The sequence below is a fragment of the Nannobrachium achirus genome (assembly GCF_963921795.1).
Source record: "Nannobrachium achirus genome assembly, chromosome: 7".
Classification (NCBI taxonomy): domain Eukaryota; kingdom Metazoa; phylum Chordata; class Actinopteri; order Myctophiformes; family Myctophidae; genus Nannobrachium; species Nannobrachium achirus.
This window is the reverse complement of record NC_137816.1, coordinates 15683356-15706591: the sequence shown is the minus strand read 5'-3', so window position 1 is coordinate 15706591 and position 23236 is coordinate 15683356. Positions and strand designations below refer to the sequence as shown.

The 23236-nt window shown below is 41.4% G+C and overlaps 1 protein-coding gene across 1 annotated transcript in view; it reads left to right on the top strand.

Annotated features, from left to right (window-relative positions):
- kiaa1549lb (KIAA1549-like b) overlaps positions 1 to 23236 on the top strand; it is a gene marked incomplete at both ends in the record, with an annotated part of 73572 nt that overhangs the window by 9307 nt on the left and 41029 nt on the right. The window contains 8 exons of the mRNA XM_080730072.1: positions 1251 to 1470; positions 5230 to 5363; positions 6180 to 6348; positions 13408 to 13467; positions 14978 to 15129; positions 17005 to 17176; positions 18978 to 19141; positions 19865 to 19900. Coding sequence (XP_080586198.1) covers positions 1251 to 1470; positions 5230 to 5363; positions 6180 to 6348; positions 13408 to 13467; positions 14978 to 15129; positions 17005 to 17176; positions 18978 to 19141; positions 19865 to 19900 — 1107 coding nt within the window. The remainder of the gene's footprint in view (positions 1 to 1250; positions 1471 to 5229; positions 5364 to 6179; positions 6349 to 13407; positions 13468 to 14977; positions 15130 to 17004; positions 17177 to 18977; positions 19142 to 19864; positions 19901 to 23236) is intronic.

Below are 23236 nucleotides of genomic sequence, written 5' to 3'. Positions count from 1 at the left end.
TGGGTAAAGGCTGAGCGGATGAAGTGATAATAAAAGGTTCCGTTCACAGAGCTCATAACAAGGCTGGATTGTGAGCAGGGATGGTGTTCATTCCCAGCTATGTTCTACCCGGACTGTGTAGGCCCTTATGGTGGTGACCAGCGAAACTCTCTCTGTCAACATGGGTATTCACTTCCATTTTAGATGACAGATGTGAGCAGTTTCACTGGCGCACGTACGTGCACGTGCGTGCGTACGCACACGCACACGCACACGCACACACACACACACACACACACACACACACACACACACACACACACACACCTTGTTATGCAATGTTTGCCTCCCTGCTGTTTTCCAAGTCCCTTCCACCCTGTCACACACAGACATAATTCACCTTGAGCAAATTGTTTCCCCTCTCTCTCTCTCTTTCTCTCTCTCTCTCTCTCTCTCTCTCTCTCTCTCTCTCTCTCTCTCTCTCTCTCTCTCTCTCTCTCTCTCTCTCTGCATACACTCACATGCACACAGATAACGAGAAACATAGCCTACTCATACTCGAAACACAGAATCCACCTGCGTATCCGCATTGTCCCTGACAGTGAGAACGCAGTGATACCTGTCCTCTCAGGGTTGAAATGACACACAGACCTCTTTGTCCCAAACTCTCCCTTTAATAGTCTTTTCCACATCTCACCTGTCTTTGCATCTTCTCTATTTCCCTCTCTCTCCCAAGTGGCCTTCCTATCCATTGACAGCTCACCAATCAACAACATTACTAATACCAACAAAGGGGCTCATATCACTCCAGTTCTCTGGTCTAACATTGTCTCCCTTTCTGTCAAAGAATGCATTTAAAAATACGACATGCTGGTCTATAAATCACTGAACAGTTAAGGGCCAAAATACATTTCTGATCTTGCATCATGCAACTATCCAGACCGCTCAGATCGTCTGGGACAGTTCAGCTTGATGTCCCCAGATATAAAACCAAATTTGGCAGCGTTCCACTTTTATGCACCCCATTACTGAAACTCCCAGAAAACTGAACGTTTGCTACAAACTCTCGGTTCTTTTAAATCAAAGCCGAAGACTCTGTTTGCCACTGCCTTTTACAGAGGTTTTTCCTCTGTTTTAATGCTCTTAATGTTGTGGAAAGCACTTTGAATGGCCTTGTTGTTGAAATATGCTATAGAAATAACTTGCCTTGCCTTGCTGTTCCAGTTAGAATAACTGTCCTTTCACTGCTCTCCCTCACTTCACACCCCCAGGTTGAGACTGTATTTGGGTCTCCCAACATGACGGTGGCCTATCACGTGACCGGGGGAGACATGGTGTACCCCCCATCTTTAGTGATAGAGGCCTTGGCCTCCTATGGCCGCGATAGGCTGATTGCTGACCTGCGACAGTACCTACCCATGGTAACAGCCCTGCCACTCACTGCTGCCTTGTGGAGACCCAGCCCAGCCACCGGCTTCCAGCTCAAAACAGGTCAGCTTGTCTGAGAGTGGAGATGAAAGGAGAAATCAACCCAAATTTCATTTTTAGATTAATTCTACATGTTACAAATAATGTGAATTGTTGTTTGTCATTGTTGGGCAGAAAACGTGTATGTGAAAAACCATTACTTTTCAGAAGATGAAAAAAAGAAATAACCTGTGTTCCAGACTTTTAAAGCCCGTAGCCCAGGGGTATTCAACTAAATAAGGCAGGTGGCCACAATTGTAAAATGACTTGAAGTCGGGGGCGACAGCGTGTTTGTGGTTAACCGTTTGTTTTATGTGCTATTGGCCTATATAGGACACAACAATCAGTGGTGTGTTCTACCATGTTACGCTTTAGCCTATACGTAGTATGTTCAAGTTCAAGTTACTTTTATTGCCACACAACCAGGTTGGTGGTATTTAGTTTCAGCACATAAAATGTTGCAGCTCTGACAAAAACAAGGAACAAAACAAGTACATGTAGACATTTGCACCATTACCACAACCAACAATAAAAACATGAAAAACAGAAAAAGGACACGCAGAATAAAAACAAAAAGCTTGGCCCTCTCCATTTCATCCATTGAAAACATGCAAGCATAACCACGACCACACACGTCAGCATTATCGTATACCCTCCAAAAAATTCTACAACACACCACTGACAACAATGGACATATTATGTCCATTATGGTAAATTATTATGATCTGCTTAATACACGCATTAATTTTAATGTTTGATATGACAAGTTCTCTGCCAGTCCTTTATAATGGATGGATGGATGGATAATTGGATATCATTCATTGATTTGGAATTATATTTCAGAATCTGATTAATACTAATATACCCAGACCTCCCTGGCATGGAAGTATCTTTGTGAGAAGAAGAATATATAAGAGGCAGGCTGGCAAGGTTAAGTGTTTGTTCGTATGATTATTATTTTTATTATTTTTATTTTTTGAGCATCCGGCTCATAAGAGCACTATTCTAGACAGACCTTCATTCAGCCCAGGACACTATTGAGGACGAGTTAGTCATACTGTGTCAAACCTACGTGGCTGGAGAAGTTGGTAAATGGGCAAAATCCACTCAAAACTAATGGATGGAGAAGGACACAGCAGCCACTCAAATTCAGAAAAACTACAAATGAAAAACAGCTGAGTTACTTCCTGTTCTGTTCCTTTGTACCATCCAAATATCTCTTTTTTCTTTTAAAGATTTGTTTTGGGGCTTTTATGCCTTTATTGGATAGGACAGTAGACTACCAGGGAATAGGGGGAGAGATGGGGAACGACACGCAGCGAAGTCGTCCGGATCGGGAATCAAACCGGCGACGCCGCCGCATGCATCCAAGTGGTATGCGCCTGGACCAGTAGGCCAGCGGGCGCCCCATTCAAATATCTTTAATGAGGGACCAGCATTCCTGATGAAGAGAGTGGTGATGTCACTGTTATCGCCAGTGGTGATGCCAGTGGTGAGCACACCTCATGGCGCGCTCTGCTGGCGCAAAAGTAGGCCATACATGGCCTACTTGTGCGCACGTTGGCACCTCGACAGAGTGCAGTTTTAGTTTTTATTATAAGGCTGGCAGAGCGGTTTTGCAGTCTATGAAGTACTGGCGTAGAGGTAGCTCTCCATTCAGTCTCATGCCATAGTTCCTGCCTAGCTTTCGAAGATAACGGTAACTCTGGTCTGTGCTCTTACACATTGATTGACACACAATAGAGCAGTGAAGTCATGACGTGACTCACTCATTCCCTGGTTCACGGAAGTAATTTCTCTATGGAGAATAACATTGGGTCATCTTAAAATCGTGCTCTAAAGATAAACACTGTATGGTCAATTCATTCTTAGAAATTCTGACAGGCAATTAAATTAATACTTGGCAATCAATCTATGAAATTACTAATCATTGCATACATTTTTATAAAATGTAATTTCATGTATTTTCAAAATACAAAATACGTATTTGAATCTCAAATACATTTCTCTGGCCTGTATTTATATTTTGTATTTTGATACATTTTTTGACCCAGTATTTGTATTTTGTATCACAATACTTTTCAATGTATTTTCGCCCATCTCTGACTGTATATAGGATTCCATGAGACCAATAACGATTTTATGACAACCTAATCTTTTTGTGGATGTGGTAGTATTCATTAGCTGGCTAAGAGACTGAAGAGGTGAGTGAGACCTAGTATTACAATTTAAAGTTGACCCAGCAATTTTACATCTTTCGTTTCAACACAACTTAAGTTGTGCATGATTTCCAAGCGGTTTGGTATGTTAAAAACATCTTACATTTAGATACATTATGCTACAGGAAATTGCTGGCTTTGTGTTTACAGAAATACGCCCTACAGAAACTAATGGGTCCATTTGGTTTTATTTATTTTTATTTGTTTTACACATTTTGTATTGTATTGTTTTGTAATTGTGTTATCTTCGTCTTAAAATATCCTTGAACCTTTGAAGCCCCATGTCTAACTCATAGCTTACATAATGGTAACATGGCACAGATTTTTATATATCAAATAAATATATTTTAATATTATAAAATAAAATAAATATATTACTAATAAAATAAATTGAATTGAATTATTAAAAGTTTAATATATAAATATTGATTTAATATAAATACCATGTGTGTATATAGAGCTTGCTTTACCTATACTTGTTGTGTTATGTTATTTTCATATGAAATACATGGTTATAATTATTCGTAAATAGAGTATGCAGTAAAATAACTACATCTCTGATGTTTATAACAAACCAAACCGTTTGAAAATTGGTTAAAAATGTAGGAAGCTACTGTATGGTAGAGATCTACTCGGGACAGATTTTTTAATCCCAGTATCCCGCTCCCGCTTGATTTCTGACCAATCCCGCCTGCCACCGCAATGATTACATTTTTGACCGCCCGCAGACAATCCCTGTCCGCCGCTCCCACCCGCAAAAAAAAGAATTATGTGCATTTAGTCCCGCGGACTCCCTGTGCATAGTACCGCAGCGCGTCCGACAGCCTCCCTCCCAAGGCTGACTCACAGTGCAGGGAGTGACCAGGAGGTACAGTTCTTCATCTGGGGAGATCTACAACGAGTTCCTGTAAGACCTGCTGGAGGGCAAGCAGGGAAACCCCTACGTGAAGGATCTGACTTGGGTCCAGGTACCCAGCTCGGAGGAGGCCTGGGCTGGAAGGTGCTATCTGAAGGCTGGCCGCCTCAACCGGCACAAAACTACATCACTCTTCAACAATGGGGCTTTTAAGCCGTGACATCATTTTGTAGGCAGAGGAGAATCTGCCCCCAGAGCATTTTCTGTCCCTCGCTATTTCAAAAAACAACGACTAAAAAATAACGACTAAAGTATAATTCTAACACTTTCCTTTCAACAACAAAGAGAAGAAAAATTTGTTAATGGTAAAAATAGTAAAAAGATTCACGGAAACTGGGGGCAGAAATTCTCCTCTGCCTACAAAATGATGTCATACTTAACAGCCCCTATAACAGAGTAATTAGCTCATGCCCTGCACCTGTTCAACTCACTGTCCAATTGGGGTGGAGTCCTCCATGCTGAAGTACTCTTACTATAGACTGGCTTCCAAAGCACTGCAACTCAAAATGAAATAATAAAGCAAAGAACACATGCACACTAAATCAAAAGGAATACAAGCCAGCTAAATAAATAAGCAGTCTGTCAGCATGACATGTGAATGTAGTAATCTCGTACGCTGATTCAATCAATCAATGTTTTGTGTTTCAGTGCTGCGATTTGTGGGAGTAGGAGATGACCCACGATCCTGCCGCTTCTCTCAAATGATAGAACAAAGGCTTGAGAATGTGTTCTCCGAAGCACAGAGCAAAGTGCTCAACACCCACAGCAGACTCTCTGTTCAGGTACACTGTGCTACTCTTTCACTCTTATAGCACTGTGTAGGCATTAACCGCATCACGCCTTGCAAGTTTATTTTTATAGTATTTGATCAATTGATCGATTGAATTCTTAATTAAAGTGTGTTAACAGCACAGTCAACACATTTCCAGAGTTGAATTGTGCAGTGCTTTTGTCTCATGGCGCTTTGAAGGATCAAAACATCTATTCTTGCAAGGGAAATAAAAAAGATGTTACTGTATTTTTGTCCTGAAACAGGTTCCAAATATTGATTTTGAGGTAATGTTGAAACATTCTACTGTATTGGACTAGGAATTTCTGTTTTTTGGTCAATGTTGTGAAAAGAGTTGAGGGTCTAAAGAAATGTCATTATAACTCAATTTTATTTATTTATCTGTTTATTTTATGCTGTTTTGCATCCTGTCTCAGGAACATTACCAGTAATTTAGGATGTTTTGCATAAAGTAAAGTAGCAGGAAGCAAGCTGTGCGTAATTTTGTGCGTAATTATCACCATCCCTTTGTAGTTGCATGTTTGCCTTTTTAAATGAAAGCTGCTTCTCAGATGTGAACTGATAGTAGCTTGGGGAGATAATGGTTGTATTAATGAGCTGCCACATTAACATGTGGTAGCTTGCATTAAACCTAAATTGGTGAATTTGCATGGAAAAGATCTAACAATCATGTTATTATTATTATCATTATTGTTATTGTTATATTATTTTCAGAACAATTCAATGTGTACACTCTCTTACAGTTAAATAGAATAGTTCATTCAGTACATTCCAACTCTGGGCATGTGTGCTTGATGTTGCCTCCTAGATGCTGAGTATCTCCCAGGTGCTGGGCTCTCCGGCTGTGTCCTTAGTGTACACTGTGAGGAATGGGACTGTCTACCTTAATGGAACCACTGCCTCCAACCTGCTGGTTCAGCTGACAGCTGAACTGGTGGGCTACTTCCTCTTCTACCCCCCACTCATCATTGCTGAGCGTAAGTTACTTATGAGTCATTGATGACTGACTGTCTTTGAAAGCCTGTTTCCTAGAAACTCCAGTTTCCTCATTTAAAGGGACCACACCGTACTCCATACTCCAATTTTTATGTATTTCTTTGGTGTCCCACCAGCACGTTCTATCCTCACAAAGTCCTATTTCTGACCATTGTGTCTTTCTCAGTTTATGGGCAGATCTATGTAAGCAGGTCTCAGAACGGGCTGTCTGATTTTAGGTCCGATTGTGACATCACAATCGGGACCTACTGCTGTGCTGAGTGGGGGTTTGGGGAGGGGTGGGCAGGCCTGAGGAGGAGGCAGGTGGAGCTGGGAGAGGGTGGGGGAGGGGTGGGCAGGCCTGCTGAGCAGGAGGTGGGGAGGAGTGTGGGGCCAAAACTGGCTCAATAGCGCAGTCCTCCCACTCAGGACAAGGTGGTACTGCAGCTGAAAATGCTCTGAAAGCCAGGCAGAAATGACAGGGGCTCTGTATTCAGGAGTGGTAATTTAGCCTCAAACCTTTTGAAAAAACATTTTTTTTTTGAGGGACACAAACTCAAATGCATGGTGTAGAACCTTTAAATCTGTCAATTGGAAAACATTTGACTGACTGAACTCTACATGAAGGGCCACTGACATACTGGAGAAAAGAAACCAACAAGAACACGTAACTAAGCATGCAGTACGGATGAGTGACGGCTCACAGCCTTTGAGTAATGACATGTTCACGACTGTGGTTCTGCCTTCAGCGCAGCTGTTGTTTTAATGGCGGAGTGACTGGAAAACATTCGATGCAAAAGGTATAATAGCTGAGCCCTTGCCTTTCATCTTACCCTCCTATGAAGGCATACTGTACTGTGTTCAGTCTAACGAGCTGCTGCTTCTTGCGATTCTGCCATACGAATGGAATGACAAATGAGGAGTGACAGGGAATCAGCGGGAGTCTAAATGACACTCCCAGTTGACTCCCAATATGTTTGCTTGCCTAGTTTTACCTGGGAAATGAAATACATATTGTGCTAGGGGAAGATAAAGCAATACTCTGAGACAGTGGTTCCTTTCTGAAGTTTACAGTATCCTAATAAGGACATAGGCTACGTTTAATGTATTCATGGGTTGCATTTGTAGTTCTAAACCGACCATAGTGAGGACCAACACAGGTGTTCAATTTGTCTGATTGGCATAGAAGCAATATTCTACGTTAATCAAAACACCTGTGTTGGTCCTCAAAATGGCTGGTGTAGGACTACAAATGCAACCCATGAATACTCCATCGTGAGATCGGCAAGTGACACTGTTGGAACACTATGGAATATAAATTAGGCTTTAAAGGAAAATATTGCCGATTTCAGCCCATATCCTATTGATTGTGAGGAGATCAATAACATATGTACATAGGTTTCTGTAGCGTGAGGCGGCTTGATGTACAACTATAACCCCTAGACATGACACTACTACATAGCGCAGGGACTTACCTTCAATACAACCCGGCACTGAGTGCCAAGCAGGGAGGCAAATAACATAGTGTGGCAATCAATCCCTATGTCTTCTGTGTATTTAAACAAATGCTCTACACTTGGAACATCTCAGTGTCATTAAGAGGCAGGCAGATGGCTGCTTTGGTTTAATTTACGTTGTACAACATTTGTCTCAAGATGAAAAGTATGTCTGGTAATGAGTCTAAAGTTAATGCCCATTTGTACTGTGAATGAAAGAAGTTAGGAAGATGAATTACCCATCAGCTGAGGAGAATTCACACAATGGTGCTAAATAGCACTGCAAGTAGTCCTCTGGCTCATAATCACAGGGGAACATCTTTTGGTGCTACAGCATTTAAGAAAGAATTATAAAGGGGAATAGTGGAATACATACCGGCCGCGGACGGCGCACTTCAAAACAGCCGCCCCCATTATTTTCAATGAACATAGCCACACCGGCGGCGCCAGACGCACGCAGGCCCGCCGCTCCGATACGCCGCTGTTCTATTTCTAGGCGCTGCCGCACGTTGAAAATGTTTTTCCCCACCAGGGGAAATGGATGCGCTGCGTGGCAGTTGGTGTTTACGCGCGGGCACATGCGCAGCCGGTGTGTGTTCCCCTTAACACTTTGACTGCCACAATGTTAAGGGTTTTAAGGGTATAACCCTTGCCACCATAGACGGCCATTCATTTTTGACGGAATAAATTGAAAATGGTAGGATGTACGAAAATTGACAAAAATTTCAGAGAATATAGAGTCGGAACCTTAGCTTTCACCATAAAAATTTCGTCCTGCTGTGGTGTTCTGCTGTGGAGAAACCTGAGGGAGAGCGAAAGCTGTACAGATGAAAAAGGAGCATCAGAAATTTACTTTCTGAGATAATTGAGGTCAAAGGAAAAAAACTTTCAGAAGCCCTAGAAACAAATTGGTAAATGGTACAAGAACACACAGTACCTCTAAATGACGAACAGGGTGCCGGCCATAATGCTGTAAAAAAAAAAGTTAAAAAAAGTTGTACCGTGGTCTAGTTATAAGGCAGGAAAGTGGAAGAAGCCAGGAGACTGACAGAGGCTCTTTTTTCATCTTCCCAGGATGAAGGAGAGACAGAGTAGAATCCACTGTGTTTTGACCTGGGATTTTTTATTCAAGCCTTCAGTTAGACATCAGACATCTCAAAAATAAAGATAAAAACTCTGATAAAGATTTAAAAAAAACTTTACATTGCTGTTTCACTTCAGTATAGTTGTAGATGTGTTCCATTGCAATCATCATTTTAGTCACTTCAAACTAAAACGGTCAAACTACCCTGAGCAATTCAAAGTCATAATACATAAAATTAAATAAAAATGTATGTACATTCATATGGAAATGTTTGTATTGACAAATTCAAGCCAACTGCGACAAACTTCACCATGTTAGAATCCAGACCAGGCAACTGCAAGTAAGAGTAATTATGAAAAAAAAAACATAATTACCATAAGGTATATATAATTATTTGCTATACATTTTATATACACAGGTACATATATTTCCAAAATAGCAGATCTACAAGCTCATAGCCCGGCACCGCGCTATGAGCTTGTAGATCTGCCATTTACATATGATGCCTAATAGCCGATCTACAAGCTCATAGCCCAGCAAGGCACTATGAGCTTAGTATTTTCATGGCTCTCCTTTTAGTAGACCTTGTACCAGTGAACTGTACCGTCATGAAACTGTACCTTTTCCTATGCAAACTTCTAATAAAGTCTTCAATCAATCAATCAATCAATCAATCAATCAATCCCTTCTTTGTATTTACCTACTGTATGTTTTATACTGTTTTTTATTTCCCTCTTTTTTCCTGACTATATCTACTGCATAGTACTGTGTTCTATCCGTCTGTCATTCAATGTTATATGAGATACTGCAATGGTTTACTATGGAAATAAGCATAGTCTTTTCATGGATCTCATGATCTCCTTTTAGTAGACCTTGTACCAGTGAACTGTACCGTCATGAAACTGTACCTTTTCCTATGCAAACTTCTAATAAAGTCTTCAATCAATCAATCAATCAATCAATCAATCAATCTCTCTCTCCCCAACTTTCTCTCTTGTATCATGGCTGTAAGGTTTATTCTAACGTAGTTGGTTCTCTAGCGAAAAAAAGAGAGAGAGAGAGAGAGAGAGAGAGAGAGAGAGAGAGGAAGAGAGAGAGGAAATCTGAGCAGGCTTAGCAAACAACGTTGGCACCGCTTCGATGGGTTACCTTTAGAATAAAACACGATAAAACTATAAACATACAATGAGGATTACCACTGGGATTCTTTTTCGATCTCCATCTCGCTGGATTGGTCAGACTGCGACGTTTGCGAGTGACTTATAGTGGTTGTTTTGCTGGGATGTGTTTGTTTTGCACTAAATGGAGCATCTGTCCTCCTTTCTCACCAAGCTAAGCTAAAGAGGCGTCAATTGGGTATGGCAAGCTATGGCAGCTGCCATACCTTGGCTACAGGGGGAATATAATAAAATGTACTGTAATCGTGCCTGTTGTATTTTTCACTGGTTAAAGCATTCAATAATTCTAGGCCCTAAATGGGTTAAACCAGAAGATATCATAAAATGCCATGTTGACACTAACTCTTATGTTCTGTAAATGTACTGTAATCGTGCCTGTTGTAAAGTTATGGTAACATGACTGGTGTCTTGCACGCGAGCCTCGCGCGCGTGAAAGACACCAGTCATGTTGCCATAACTTAGCTTTTTCTGAACTGACGCCGCTGAGCTAAACGCCCTGCTCGATCGGTGGTCCGCGCGCGGACCACCTGTTGTGATCCGAGATGAGCATAATCATCTCTCATCTCATGCTTGCTCTCGGAGCGACGTCGGCGAACACGCCAATACACCACTGTATATCAATCAATCAATCTAGCAACAACCACTTACTTTATATAGCAGTTCTTTTCGCTGCGACGCCGCGGCTCGGTGGTCCCTGGTGGCCTGGTCGATGAACCATGACGATCCAGTAAAACTTTTCAGATCACATGTAAGTAGAAGTAGTCCTCAGTAGTATAGTAAAGCACTAAACTAAACCCCCCCCCCAAACACATGGCTGCAGCTCCTTCCGTGAATGCCGTCCATCCAGCAATCCCAGGCCTGGGGAGGACGGTCATGTACCAAATCACCATGGTAACACAAGGTAACACAAGCTGATTGGCCACACAATGGTAACCGTGGTGATTTTAGTCATTCCAGGGCCCAGGACGGCTGAATCCAAGCGTCAGTGATACATATGCTCCTAATCTTGTGTTTAATAAAAAAAAGACATTTATGTGGCATATGCCGTTCGTGGCGGTGAAGGGGGGGTAAAAACGTATGTGGCATATGACCTCCGTGGCGGTCAAAGTGTTAAGACAGACAGAGACACAGAGATAGATAGATAGACAGACAGAAAGACAGACACACAGAGACAGAATGGTGGGCAGAGCATGACGTAATAAAAAGCACAGAGGGGGATAATTGATGTCACCGTGTCCTGATCTTGATATGCCACACATGATTTCATTTACAACCTCACACTTGACTGCTACTAACTGTATACTACTGGATACTTAAACACTTCATTGCACTTTATTTATTCTGATATACCATGTACCGTATGTAGACACCCATTTCTCCTTCATTTCTTCTCCTTTTTATGTACTTATAATATTGGTAAAACAATTTTTATTGTACTTGAATTGGGGCTCCCAATTGGAATGCTTTGAAGTTCTCCATTGTACAATCATGATAAATTACTTCAATGCAAGGTTTTGGTTCGTGTCATGTAGATTTAGTTTAACATTGCGGGTGAATCTTACTTGCTGCTATCACAGCTACAGGAGTTTAAGATTTTGCACCCATCATTTACACCCATAGCAGTATAAGAATTATATACAGTACCACCGCCTTACACAGTAAAATTAAAACTTGAACTTGTAATTAAATCAAGTGAGGACAAGAAAGGAGAAAGAAACGGAAACTGTGAGATTGTTAGTTTGTTTAGTCATCTTACACTATTCATGGGAGGTGCGAGAGAGAGACCTGGCATATGTTGGCAGCGGCTGGCTCTTCACTTCAAAGCCAATTACTGCAGTAAATAATGAACGGTTGGAGGAATTCTCACAACACCTTGGGCCGGTGGTGTATTCAGTAGCAATTTCGCCTCACAGCTAGAAGATCCCGAGTTCGATTTCCACTGGTGACGCTGTGGGCGCGTTCTCTCCTCCGCATCATCAGGGCTTGGCCAAAGGGCCTTTCTGTGTGGAGTTTGTATGTTCTTCCTGTGTCCCCTAGGGTAGGTAGGTACCCTCAGAAAAAACATGCAGTAATCCTGGTCTCAGCCGGGGCCTGATGGAGGGGAAAGGAACTGGTTGGAATAACATGTTCTTTCCACACGTTACGTCCTACTGGGAAACTCCCCAGATCAAGAAAATGCAATTCAGTTTTAACACACAATATGAACATTATTATATAAATTATAATGCTATACAGTATGTATCATGCTGAAGTTTTATAATAGTGGACTCGTGAATTGATACTTCATTTCCCTCTCTCTTGCAAACATCTCCTCTGTGGTTTTGGCAGAATGTTCTGCTTTAAATCCCCCCAAGCTCTCCAGAGAAGTAGGGCTTTATGTGAAACCTCATCTCAGATTAGGATTCTACATGGCTGGAAGTATTGGACAGTGTTAACCTGATTCTGCTGACAGCGCCTGCGGACCTAGCCATTAACAAGCCCTCACTGTTCCTCTTTCTTCCTTGACCAATTTTACAAATCAAATCTCTCTCTCTCTCTCTCTCTCTCTCTCCTGCCAGCATGTACATTTCAGCAACGATTATGCTCTCATAGTCCTGTGATACAACACCCCCTCCCGCCAAACACTGCACCAGCACAAAAGGTTAATCAGGCAGGAAATAGACATAAGAGAACTAAAGGACCAAAGCGAGACTGAGAGCCCCAGCAGCTGGAAGCTCTCTGCATCCACCTGAAACGCTGTGATAATGTTTATGAAAACACAGGTTTTTCAAATAGAAAATGTGTTGAAGTTGTAAAAGTAGTCCTCTGTACACAAAATGTCATTTTATTGCTCTGGACCAAATTGACTCAACACCTTTGTCTAGAGTTGACCAAGGGCAAACAGGACCATTATAGTTTTCTATTTAAAATGTGGTGTTTGTGTTAATGAGAGAATCAAATCAACATTTGTGAATATAAACAACGATCTGCTGTATCAAAGTTACAGTATAAACCAGAGGCCAAAGGGTTGTTTCCCTCTAATAAGCTTGTGTTTTGTTTTAACATCCAAATTGAAACGGAAGATGTTCCAATGTCCTGGGCACATTCTTCACAGTCTCTTTTTTTAACCTTCCAGTGGGTTTTATATTAAGTTAAACACCTTGGGGAGAGGGATGTTAAGAGGGCTGACTGTGTATTGATACAATTAGACCCATCTAAAGGGACAAGTAAATGTTGAAATTGCGTTTCATTCCAATTGAATTGATTGATATTTTAATTGAGAGGCAGTACGAATAATGTTGGCACTGTTCTTTTTGCATGCAGCTCTGGAGTACCACAATCTAAACACCTCGATCGCTACCAGAGACTTCTGGGTTATCACAGGTAGGTAGGAGTACAATTGTTTTATTCTTGTTTCTCCAATTTTAAGAACAGCCTCTTCTGAAGGGAGCAATCTGTTGTTGTACAGTATATCGTCACTGTCGGGCAGAAACCTCGTATCTCCAAGTTTCAAATTTGTATGTTTTTTTTCGCAAAGTAAAGCCCTGCTTCACCATACAAGGCCGTCGTACAAAGGTAGTGAAAACAGCAGATCTACAAGCACACAACGCCTCGCGATGCGAGGCGTTGTGTGCTTGTAGATCTGCTGTTTTCACTAGTTTAAATTATTTTCAAAATGATACATGCAAAACGAACGGTTTTGGACATACAAGGTTTCTACCCGACAACGACGATAAGCGCTAATTTAAAAAATATTTCTGTGACCTTAAAGTTATTATAACGAAGACAAATCTGTGAGAGACTTTGTGGAATCGCTGTTATTACATTTGCGTTCACAGTACTGTACGTTCAAATGATTACAACTACTCACACCGCCTGCCAAGACCTTTTTTCTCAGAAAAAGGTACCCATAGAAATAGCCACAAGGGAATTCACACAGGTCCATAAAGCCTCCTGTTAGTAATGATGTAGCTCCAGAATAAAGGCTTTGCTTTCTTCTAACTAAGGCCCTTTAATTGTAGTGTTTGAGAGGGTGGAGAGGCCTGTCCAGCTCCCCTGATCATACATTTGCAGCTTGTTCTCTTGGTGATTTAGAACTTCACTTCCATCAAACTAACCTTTAGACCAGTGTTAATCAAACATTTTCATGTCATGGATCCCAAAGTGTAAATGTATTTGGTCACAGACCCCCATTTGAAAAGATTTTTGCCAGGGATCCCATAAGAGGGAGGCTACCTTTAAGGAGAACCAATGAAATTAAATGCTGCCCTCAGAAGGCATTCTAATGAATATAAGTTACATTTCCCTACCTTTACCATGGCCCTCTGACATGTCTAACTTTAACCTAAATTCTATAAAAACTTGAATTAACTTTCAAGCTTCCCGTAATAGCCCCGCAGATCATCCTAGATAAAATGTTTGCTTTGTCAACACAATGTGACTTTATTCTTAATATACCAGGTGACTTCGAGTTGTCATTTTTTAATTCCAACTGGCTTTATTCTCCATCTTCCTTGAACCCCATCTGTTTCCCCACGCATTCTTCATCTTTGTGTGTGTGTGTGTGTGTGTGTGTGTGTGTGTGTGTGTGTGTGTGTGTGTGTGGGTGTGTGTGGGGGGGGGGGGTTCTGCATGTATTGATAGTAAACAGTAGACTGACTGGGGATAGAAAGATGGGGAGTGACACGCAGCAAATGTCTTAGAGATCGGGAGTCGAACCCGCAACACGCTGTCAGGATGCATTAGCAGCCTAGGTGCCTGGACAGCTAGACTAGCCACCCAGACCCCTACACATTCTTCTTACTTACTCTCTCTCTAGCTCTCTCTCTCTCTCTCTCTCACTCTGTCCATTTTTGCCTTACGTCTTTTGTCATCTCCCTCCCTCGGTTGGCAGTGATCCAGGATGTGGATAACTCCAGTTTAGAGGGACACTATCAAAGCTTTGCCAGTCTAATGGAGCAGCGGCTGGCAGAGCTGTTCGTGGTGGCAGGCCAAGAGGGCACTCGCTTCAGGAGAGCCACTACCGTGGGCCTCCACACCGTCCAGGTGGGGGACTGATGAATGAGCACTCATCCTCCAACATACTACATAGTGTATTCTAGGGCATTCACCAAATATTCTAATATTCGAATATTCGAATATCAAAATCACTATTCGACGTTGTTCACCAAAGTTGAATATTCGCTTATTTTTATTTTTTTATTGTTTTCTCTTTAAAACATATATAGTTTATCAAGCTTGGCTAGATAGGAAGTCATAAGAATGACTTGTCAATGCCCCTGGTGGATGAATTTGTTAATGCTCTATACCAGGGGTTCTCAAACCTTTTTAGGCCATGACCCCCAAAATAAACATATTTGAACTGGGGACCCCCACCCTGACAAGCACTTGGAATTGTAGGTATTACATTTAATGTGACTCGGTTCCGCAGATAAATATTGTGAAAATAGCCGATCTACATGCTCACAACGCCTCGCGTTCGGTTCTGCAGATAAATATTGTGAAAATAGCAGATCTACATGCTCACAACGCCTCGCAACGCGAGGCGTTGTGAGCATGTAGATCGGCTATTTTCACAATGTTCGCCTCTTGCTTACTTAATATTTGACAGTTTGGCCAGTCCTGTCGAATACTCGACTATTCGAATACTTTGAGGTTGAATAATTCAAATACTAAAAACCACTATTCGTGAATGCCCTAGTGTATTCCTGTTTACGTTACTTTATTTGTTTATTTAGACACAGCATATTAAGTCTACACACACAAAAAAAGCAGAAAATAGAGCACACTGCATTACATTACACAGGGAAAACAAAGAATAACTAGAAAAACAGAGTAACAAAACAGGTTCAAAAGTTGCAAAGTATACTGTATATATTTAAGGCTAAGACTAAAATTATTTTTCTTGGCTCATACGCTGTGTTTTAAGTTGGCTTAATCAGAATGCCTCGGTTTGAGTAGTCCAGACAGATTTTCATCATTTATTTAATGTATGTGCATATGTTTCATGGCAGTAAAGGCACACACTCAGACACAAATTTCTGCATAATATGCATGCATATCAGTGCCAAATCCTAAATAATTGGGGAGATTTTCTTTAGCTTATCTGCTAGCTGCTATTCAAAACAAAACAAAGGTTGAATATTCAGCAAATATCTGCCAAGTAGTTTCTTCTCTCCACGGTAGTATATTATGCTCTTTTTTTTTTCTTTTCTTCAAATGGCAATAAATAAAGTAGCTATCATCCTGCATGTTCTTGGATGAAATTGAATCAGTATAACAATAATTTAACCCATTTAGAACGGGTACACATTTTGTGTATCATTATTTTATGCTTTAACTATTGAAAAACAGCAGATATACAAGCTCACAGCGCGGCACCGAGTGCCGCGCTGCGAGCTTGTAGATCTGCTATTTTTGAAAAATCGTGAAAATTAGAATTTTGACCCGATTCTATAAGTGTCTTTTGAATCCTTCTAAGATTTTTTGAAAAACCTTTGTTTCTATGTCAGCCATCTGGCCAGCCATCGTCAAAGAAAAGGTCCTTTTCACTTAAATGGAGCTCAGTTAGTCTGTTCTTGAGAGACTACTATGTCAGTGGTTCTCATACTTTTTCATGTGAAGGACCCCCAAAATGATATTTATTTGGCCACGGACCCCCATCTCAAAATATTTAGTTCCAGGGACCACCCAGAAGCAAAATTTGAGTTACAAACGTTCACTTTGAAAATACATATATTCAAAGATTTGCACACATTTTCACGACTTTTTCAAAAATAGCAGATGCCGCGCTGCGAGCTTGTATATCTGCTATTTTTCAATAGTTAAAGCATACAATAATGATACACAAAATGTGTACCCGTTCTAAATGGGTTAAGCCACACTGTCAAAAACTGTTTAACTTTGTTTTGCTTCAATCAGATGGTGAGCATCAGGAGGGTCGCAGGGTTAAAGAACCCAGCAGAGATGACTTACTACGTCCAACAGAATGGTGTTCCGCTGCCAGGCGCGTCTGCTGCCAAGGTCCTGAACACAGTTGATTCTCAGACCATGGCTCTCACTCTGGGATATTTTGTCCAGCTGCAAGCAGAACGTAAGAAAATAGCTGCCCACTCACTTCCATCAGCTGACTAGTAGGCAAGCAGGGAGAGAGACAGACACGAATGCTCTATGACTGCTGCTGGGCTTAGAGATGTAAGGAAGATGATAACTGTTTAAAAAAGATCTTTTACCTCTGAAACGATCCAGGTGGGACATGGTTTGTTGTCTCCACCAGCCGAAGGCATGGAGGAGAGTATGTTTTCTCCTCCGTCCGTCCGTGAGTCCGTGTGTGTGTCCGTGCGTGCGTCCTCACAGTTTGTTACCACCTAATCTCAGTTGCCGTTGGCCCGGTCGCTGCCAAAATCAGCACACACACTCCCTGGATGCCAATTCAGAACAGGCCCCTTTTTCAAATGGGCCTGTTCTAGCGCCACCATGAGGCCGATGTTCGCAAAACACATTTCTGTACACTACTCTTACAGATTTTGTCCATAAATCCTACAAATCGGTAGGCAGTATCTCGACAGTCATGTGATCGACATGGATCTGTCCAATTTTGCATATTCCATCCTGATTGGCTTAGATTGGCTTCCAAAGTTTGTAGGATTGAGCCGTTTTGAACAAAATGCCTCAAAACACAAACGCGAAGTGCAATTATCATGAAATCGCACACACACATTCCCACTAGGCCGAGGAAGAAATGCCACTTATTTTTTTTTTAAATCAGCCTCATGGTGGCGCTATAACAGGCCGATTTGTGGTTTTACCTATAACTCCACCGATCAGTGTCAAACTTTGTACACACACTCCCTAGAGGCCAAGGAAAAACCTTTTCACTGCATTTTTCACATCAGCCTTTTATAGCGCCACCTTTGGGCCGACTTATGTAAAACACATTTTTGGATATTACTCCTTCAGATTTTCTCCAAAAATAACACAAATCAGTACACAGTATCTCTATAGTCATGTGATCAAGTCTGATCTGTCTGATATTTCATATTCCATCCTGATTAGCTTCCAAAGTTTGCAGGATTGCTCCGTTTTTGAACAAAATGCCTCAAATCATCAACGCAGCTTGCGATTACCGTGAAATTTGCCACACATATTCCCACTATGTCAAGGAACAAATGCTACCCTTTTCACATTGGCCTGTTATAGCGCCACCAGCAGGTAGACAAAACACATTTTTGGAACACAATGCCTCAAATCATGCATGCAGTGTCCAATTGCCATGAAAGGTCTAAGCCTCTAGTCTAAGGTGAAGAACATATGCCACCCTTTTTACATTGGCCTAGCACCACCAGGACGCCTGGCCTGGTGGAGACGTGTGCTCGGAAGAGCACTGCTTCTAGTTTGAACTGCAGTGCTGTGCTCTGTGTGTGCGAGAGTCCGACAGAGATAGAAAGAGAGTCTATAAATGGAGAGATGGTGTATTGCATTCACTCATAGATTGTCACCACAATAGCTTAATCAGGCACATTGTACTGTATATCAGGTTGCCCCTTATGCACTGCTAGAGTGGGTGTAACTGATTCAGCTGTGTCTTTCAGCATTCACATTGTACTTTCAATGAATCTCTAAATTATGAATGTTAAAATCCTGTTTCACATAATTGAGCAATCACTATCAGGTGTATTGTCGTGGTTTATATAGCCTAGTACTGCTGTTCTGATGTGCCAGACGAGTGTGAGACACACATACATACAGAACACGCACGCACACACACACACACACACACACACACACACACACACACACACACACACACACACACACACACACACACACACACACACACACACACACACACACACATTGATCTAATGCTTCCTGGGTTGTTTTTCTGCTCTCAGCTGTGGTCAAGAACCCCCCTAACAACCTGTGGATCATTGCTGCGGTGTTGTGCCCCATCGCTGTCGTCACCCTCATCATCATCATCATCACAGCTGTGCTGTGCAGGAAGAATAAGAATGACTTCAAAGCTGATGCCATTGGCAACCTTAATCCTCGTGCCAAGGTACATACATTCTCCCACACGCATGCACGCACACAGGCACACTTTGGACACTTTTTTTTGGCTCTGCACTTTTATTTTTATTTTATTTAGACTAAGCATCATTATTATTGTCTTGGTGCAGACACTTATGTATAGGCCTAATATGTGTATATGTTTTGGCACTGTGTTGATAAGTAGTTCCTAATGTTTGAATGAATGGACCATTGTAAGTTCTTTGAGTTTGCAATATGCTTAGAAAAGTCCCTTAAAATTGCAATCCATTTTAGAAACGTTAAGTACTACTATTTTGTTGTTGTGTTGTGTTTTTTTTTTAACTGTTCTCGACACTTTATATGTATATATCTTTTAGCTTAATTGCTCTGTATGGTTGATTCTTCTTTATTGTTTGTTTTTTGTCGCTCGGCTGTACACAACAGTCCTTTTTCTTTTTCTTACTGTCCTGTAACCATAACTGCTGTGCCGACTTAATTTCCCCCTTGGGATAATAAAGGTATCTATCTAGGCATCACACAGAGCGCTACAAATCTCAGCAATAATAATCATTTATCCATTTGTAATTCTGAGACTGTACAGTAAATTTCATTTTACACACACTCAGAGTTCAATGAACACTAGGGACTTTACAGTGTACACCTTCACAGTGAGGTTGACAGGAGAGAGAAATGGATGGTATTGTGAATTGTGATGACATGCCTCTTTGACACGGTCCCTCTTGTTTTTCAGATGTCGTATCGACGGGACGTGGGATATTACCACCAGGTATCTGATGTTCTTTGTGTCTCCTGTCACTACAGATCCGTCAGTGACGCTTGTGGCCTCATCCAGGTCACCAGCACCGGGGTTTGACTGACATGCCAGGCATAGTCTTGCATGGCCTCCCACAATTCTCAAATGCTTAAGGCTCATTCATATGCCAGTGAAGGTGAAGAGTAGTTCACTGCGGTGTAGTTTTCTAAAGTCATACTAGGGTGAAGTGAGGGTGACATGAGACTTATAAAACTGCAACGCAGTTGAGCTCAACTGATCTTCACCTTCTCTGGAGTATGAATGAGCCTTAACAGTCATACAGTTTGGAACACGAAAGCTCTGATCATGAGCAAGCAATAAAGTGGACGTGAAGCCTCCTCCCCACTTCTGTTTTTTACAGTCGCGCAAATGTATCCTGAATCAAAATCTAAGCATACTGTATATACCTGTAGCTTGCTGCTTAGCAGAAATGGACATTAAAAAATCAAATAAGAACGATATTTTAAAATATTTGTTCGTGAACCGAAATGAGGAACAGATGCCAGCTTTCGTGTTCGGATTTCGGGTGTAGTTCCAGACTCCATATACTGGAGCATTCTGAGATTGTGGAATAAAGACGGGCATGATGAGTCTATTCTCTATGCCAGTGGTTCATTTTCATGTCAAGGACCCCTGGGTTCGGACCCACATTTGAATATATTTTGTGCCAGGGACCTCCATGAGAGAAGATTTGTCAACATTTGTCATCTTTTAAAATAGCAGATCTACAAGCTCGCAACGCATGCATTGTGAGCTTGTAGTTCGACTGTTTGTGAATAGTCCAAAAGAATTCTGAGGTCCCCCTGGAACCCCCTCAAGGACCCCTAGGGGTCCCCGGACCCCACTTGAGAGCCAGTGCCCTCTACTCAACTAGCAAAGTCTTAGTAGACATTAACCAATGAATTGACTATAAGCCCTAACATCTATATACTGATCTTTAGAGAGATGCACATATCTTGCAACGGTTGCAAAAAAAGAAGAGAGAGAGAAAAAAAAGAGAAAAGGAATAGGCTATACAGGACATTTCATAGAATGCATATCAGGCATTTTAGAACACAGATCAATGACGCCAATTATTAATTCTCCACCCATATGGTTTGTATGTGAGGTAATGCAGTATACTATAGATTATTCTTACTGGCTTTGACTACAGTAAATTCCCTCATGCATGCATGCTGCTATTATGCGGGACTATAATCCTCCAGATATGTACACTGAGCTCTCTGGGATCAATATGACTATCTAATCAACTTATTGCAAACCTTCTTTATCTGAAGGTTGTTTTATGGAGACATTGTGCAGTGCATGCTAATAGTATTGTGTGTTTGAGATGGTTTAATTCACCGATGACATATTGAACCTGACTGTTCATGAGTGTGGCTGTGTGCTTGAGCATTTGGATGGTTCTATGGATTTTGTGTGCGTGTCTGCGTTTGTGCGTGCGTGCGTTCGTGCATGTGTGCGTGTGTGCGTTTGTGCGTGCGTGCGTAAGTGGGTGGGTATATGTGTTAGTGGGTGGCTGTAGCTAAGTCAGAAGAGAGGCCACCTGAGAAATAGAAGGTTGCTGGTTTGCACACTGACCCGGCCAGTCCAAGTGTCGAAGGTGTCCTTGAGCAAGACACATTTAACAGCCACTATAGCAGCCACAGCTCCATTAGGATAGATAAATGTTGAGCACAAATTCTATGTGCAGATGTAGTACAGCAACAAGGAGACACACAATTAAAGAATGGTTTTATGCACAGGATATTGTTGTACAGTATATGCATACATCAGTATAACTGTTCTACATGTACGTATGTGTGTTATTTACTGAAGGAACAGGGTCAGGTGTTAGTCTCATTTAAAATTGGGACAAGCAACGCCAACTGAACTAGATCTAGTGATACCCCATTACTCTTTCCCAGGCATGTAACTTTAACCACTTAAACCACTGCAACTGAATTCTGGGGGAAACTCGCACAAGATCCGCTGTTTTCAGTGAAGATATTTATTGTAGGGCTAAAACAGAAGTGTAAAAGCCCTGAGGGACTCTGGTGAACCAACTTTAATGCTACATTTATGTTTGATTCAATCTCAGTTTTTTTGTGCCAGGAGAGATATTGCACTTTGAGGTTCAGGCAATACCTCTTGTCAACCAGCAGTGTTCCTACCCGAGCGCAGGGTCTACTCTATATTTCTCAATAGAATAGCAGAGAGACCACCTCCAACAACTGCAAATGTGCTGGTTATATTGTAATACTTTATCATGCAATTGGTCAAAAATAACACTTTATTTACTAAGATAAGTTAGGAATCTCAGCTCTAAATAGATACACCGGTATACTCTAAAGACTCATTTGTCCACCCACCTCAATCAACGTCCATTCTGACTCTAACCAACAGTAAATCATGGAAAGTTCAAAGTGGGTGGAGCCCACACACCAGAGTAGGTTCAAAGACATATTTATTTGTCAGACAAATAAATATGTTTTTACATACTATGGTGTGTGGGCTCTACTCTTTAGCCCAGCACCCACCAGTCGGTGTGCGTACCTATAGGGTGTGCCAAATGTAGTTCTAAGAGCGGCCATTTCTTGGGTCAACACAGCCTTACACAGGTGTTCTGATTAGACTAAAGCATTAGTTTTATGCAATCCAACAATTGAAACACCTGTGTTTTGACCCAAGAAATGGCCACTAAGGACTACAATGACGTAGCTGCTGGCACACACTATAAGCTCCCTCTCTATCATGGAAACCCATGGCCCATGGGACGACTGATTTTCTCAAATTTGCTCAGTGTTAGATTGTAACTGTTTCAGTTGAAATGATTCAACATACTCAAACTCTTAAAAAGTAATCTATCAGTGCCATCATGATATTAGGCCCACAGTACTGTAAATGTAAAAGCATAAAATTGCCTGATCATGCTCAATTTCATTTTATAGTCTGAATTTGACACGGTTGACTTTTTTCTCCTTAAAATGCTGGCATGCAGTTCATGCTTACGAATATACAGTATATAAGATGTTCTATTAACACATTAAAAAATACAGGCAGAATTAATACAAGCCCTGTACAAATGTCTCTATTCCAAGTTCAAAAAGTTGATGGTGCTTGGATTATTTCCAATACACGATTTCTTAGTCAAATTTATCTTCAGACATAACACTTTCACCCCCTGGCTTTTTGAGGAATTGCACTCTGTAAATCAGCCATGACTTCTAACTGTGAAAATGTCCTGGGCGTATGCTTGTGTGTGTAGGCCTATTATAGTGCACGTAGAGAGAGAATTGATGTAGTGTAGCCAGGGGACTATCATATATT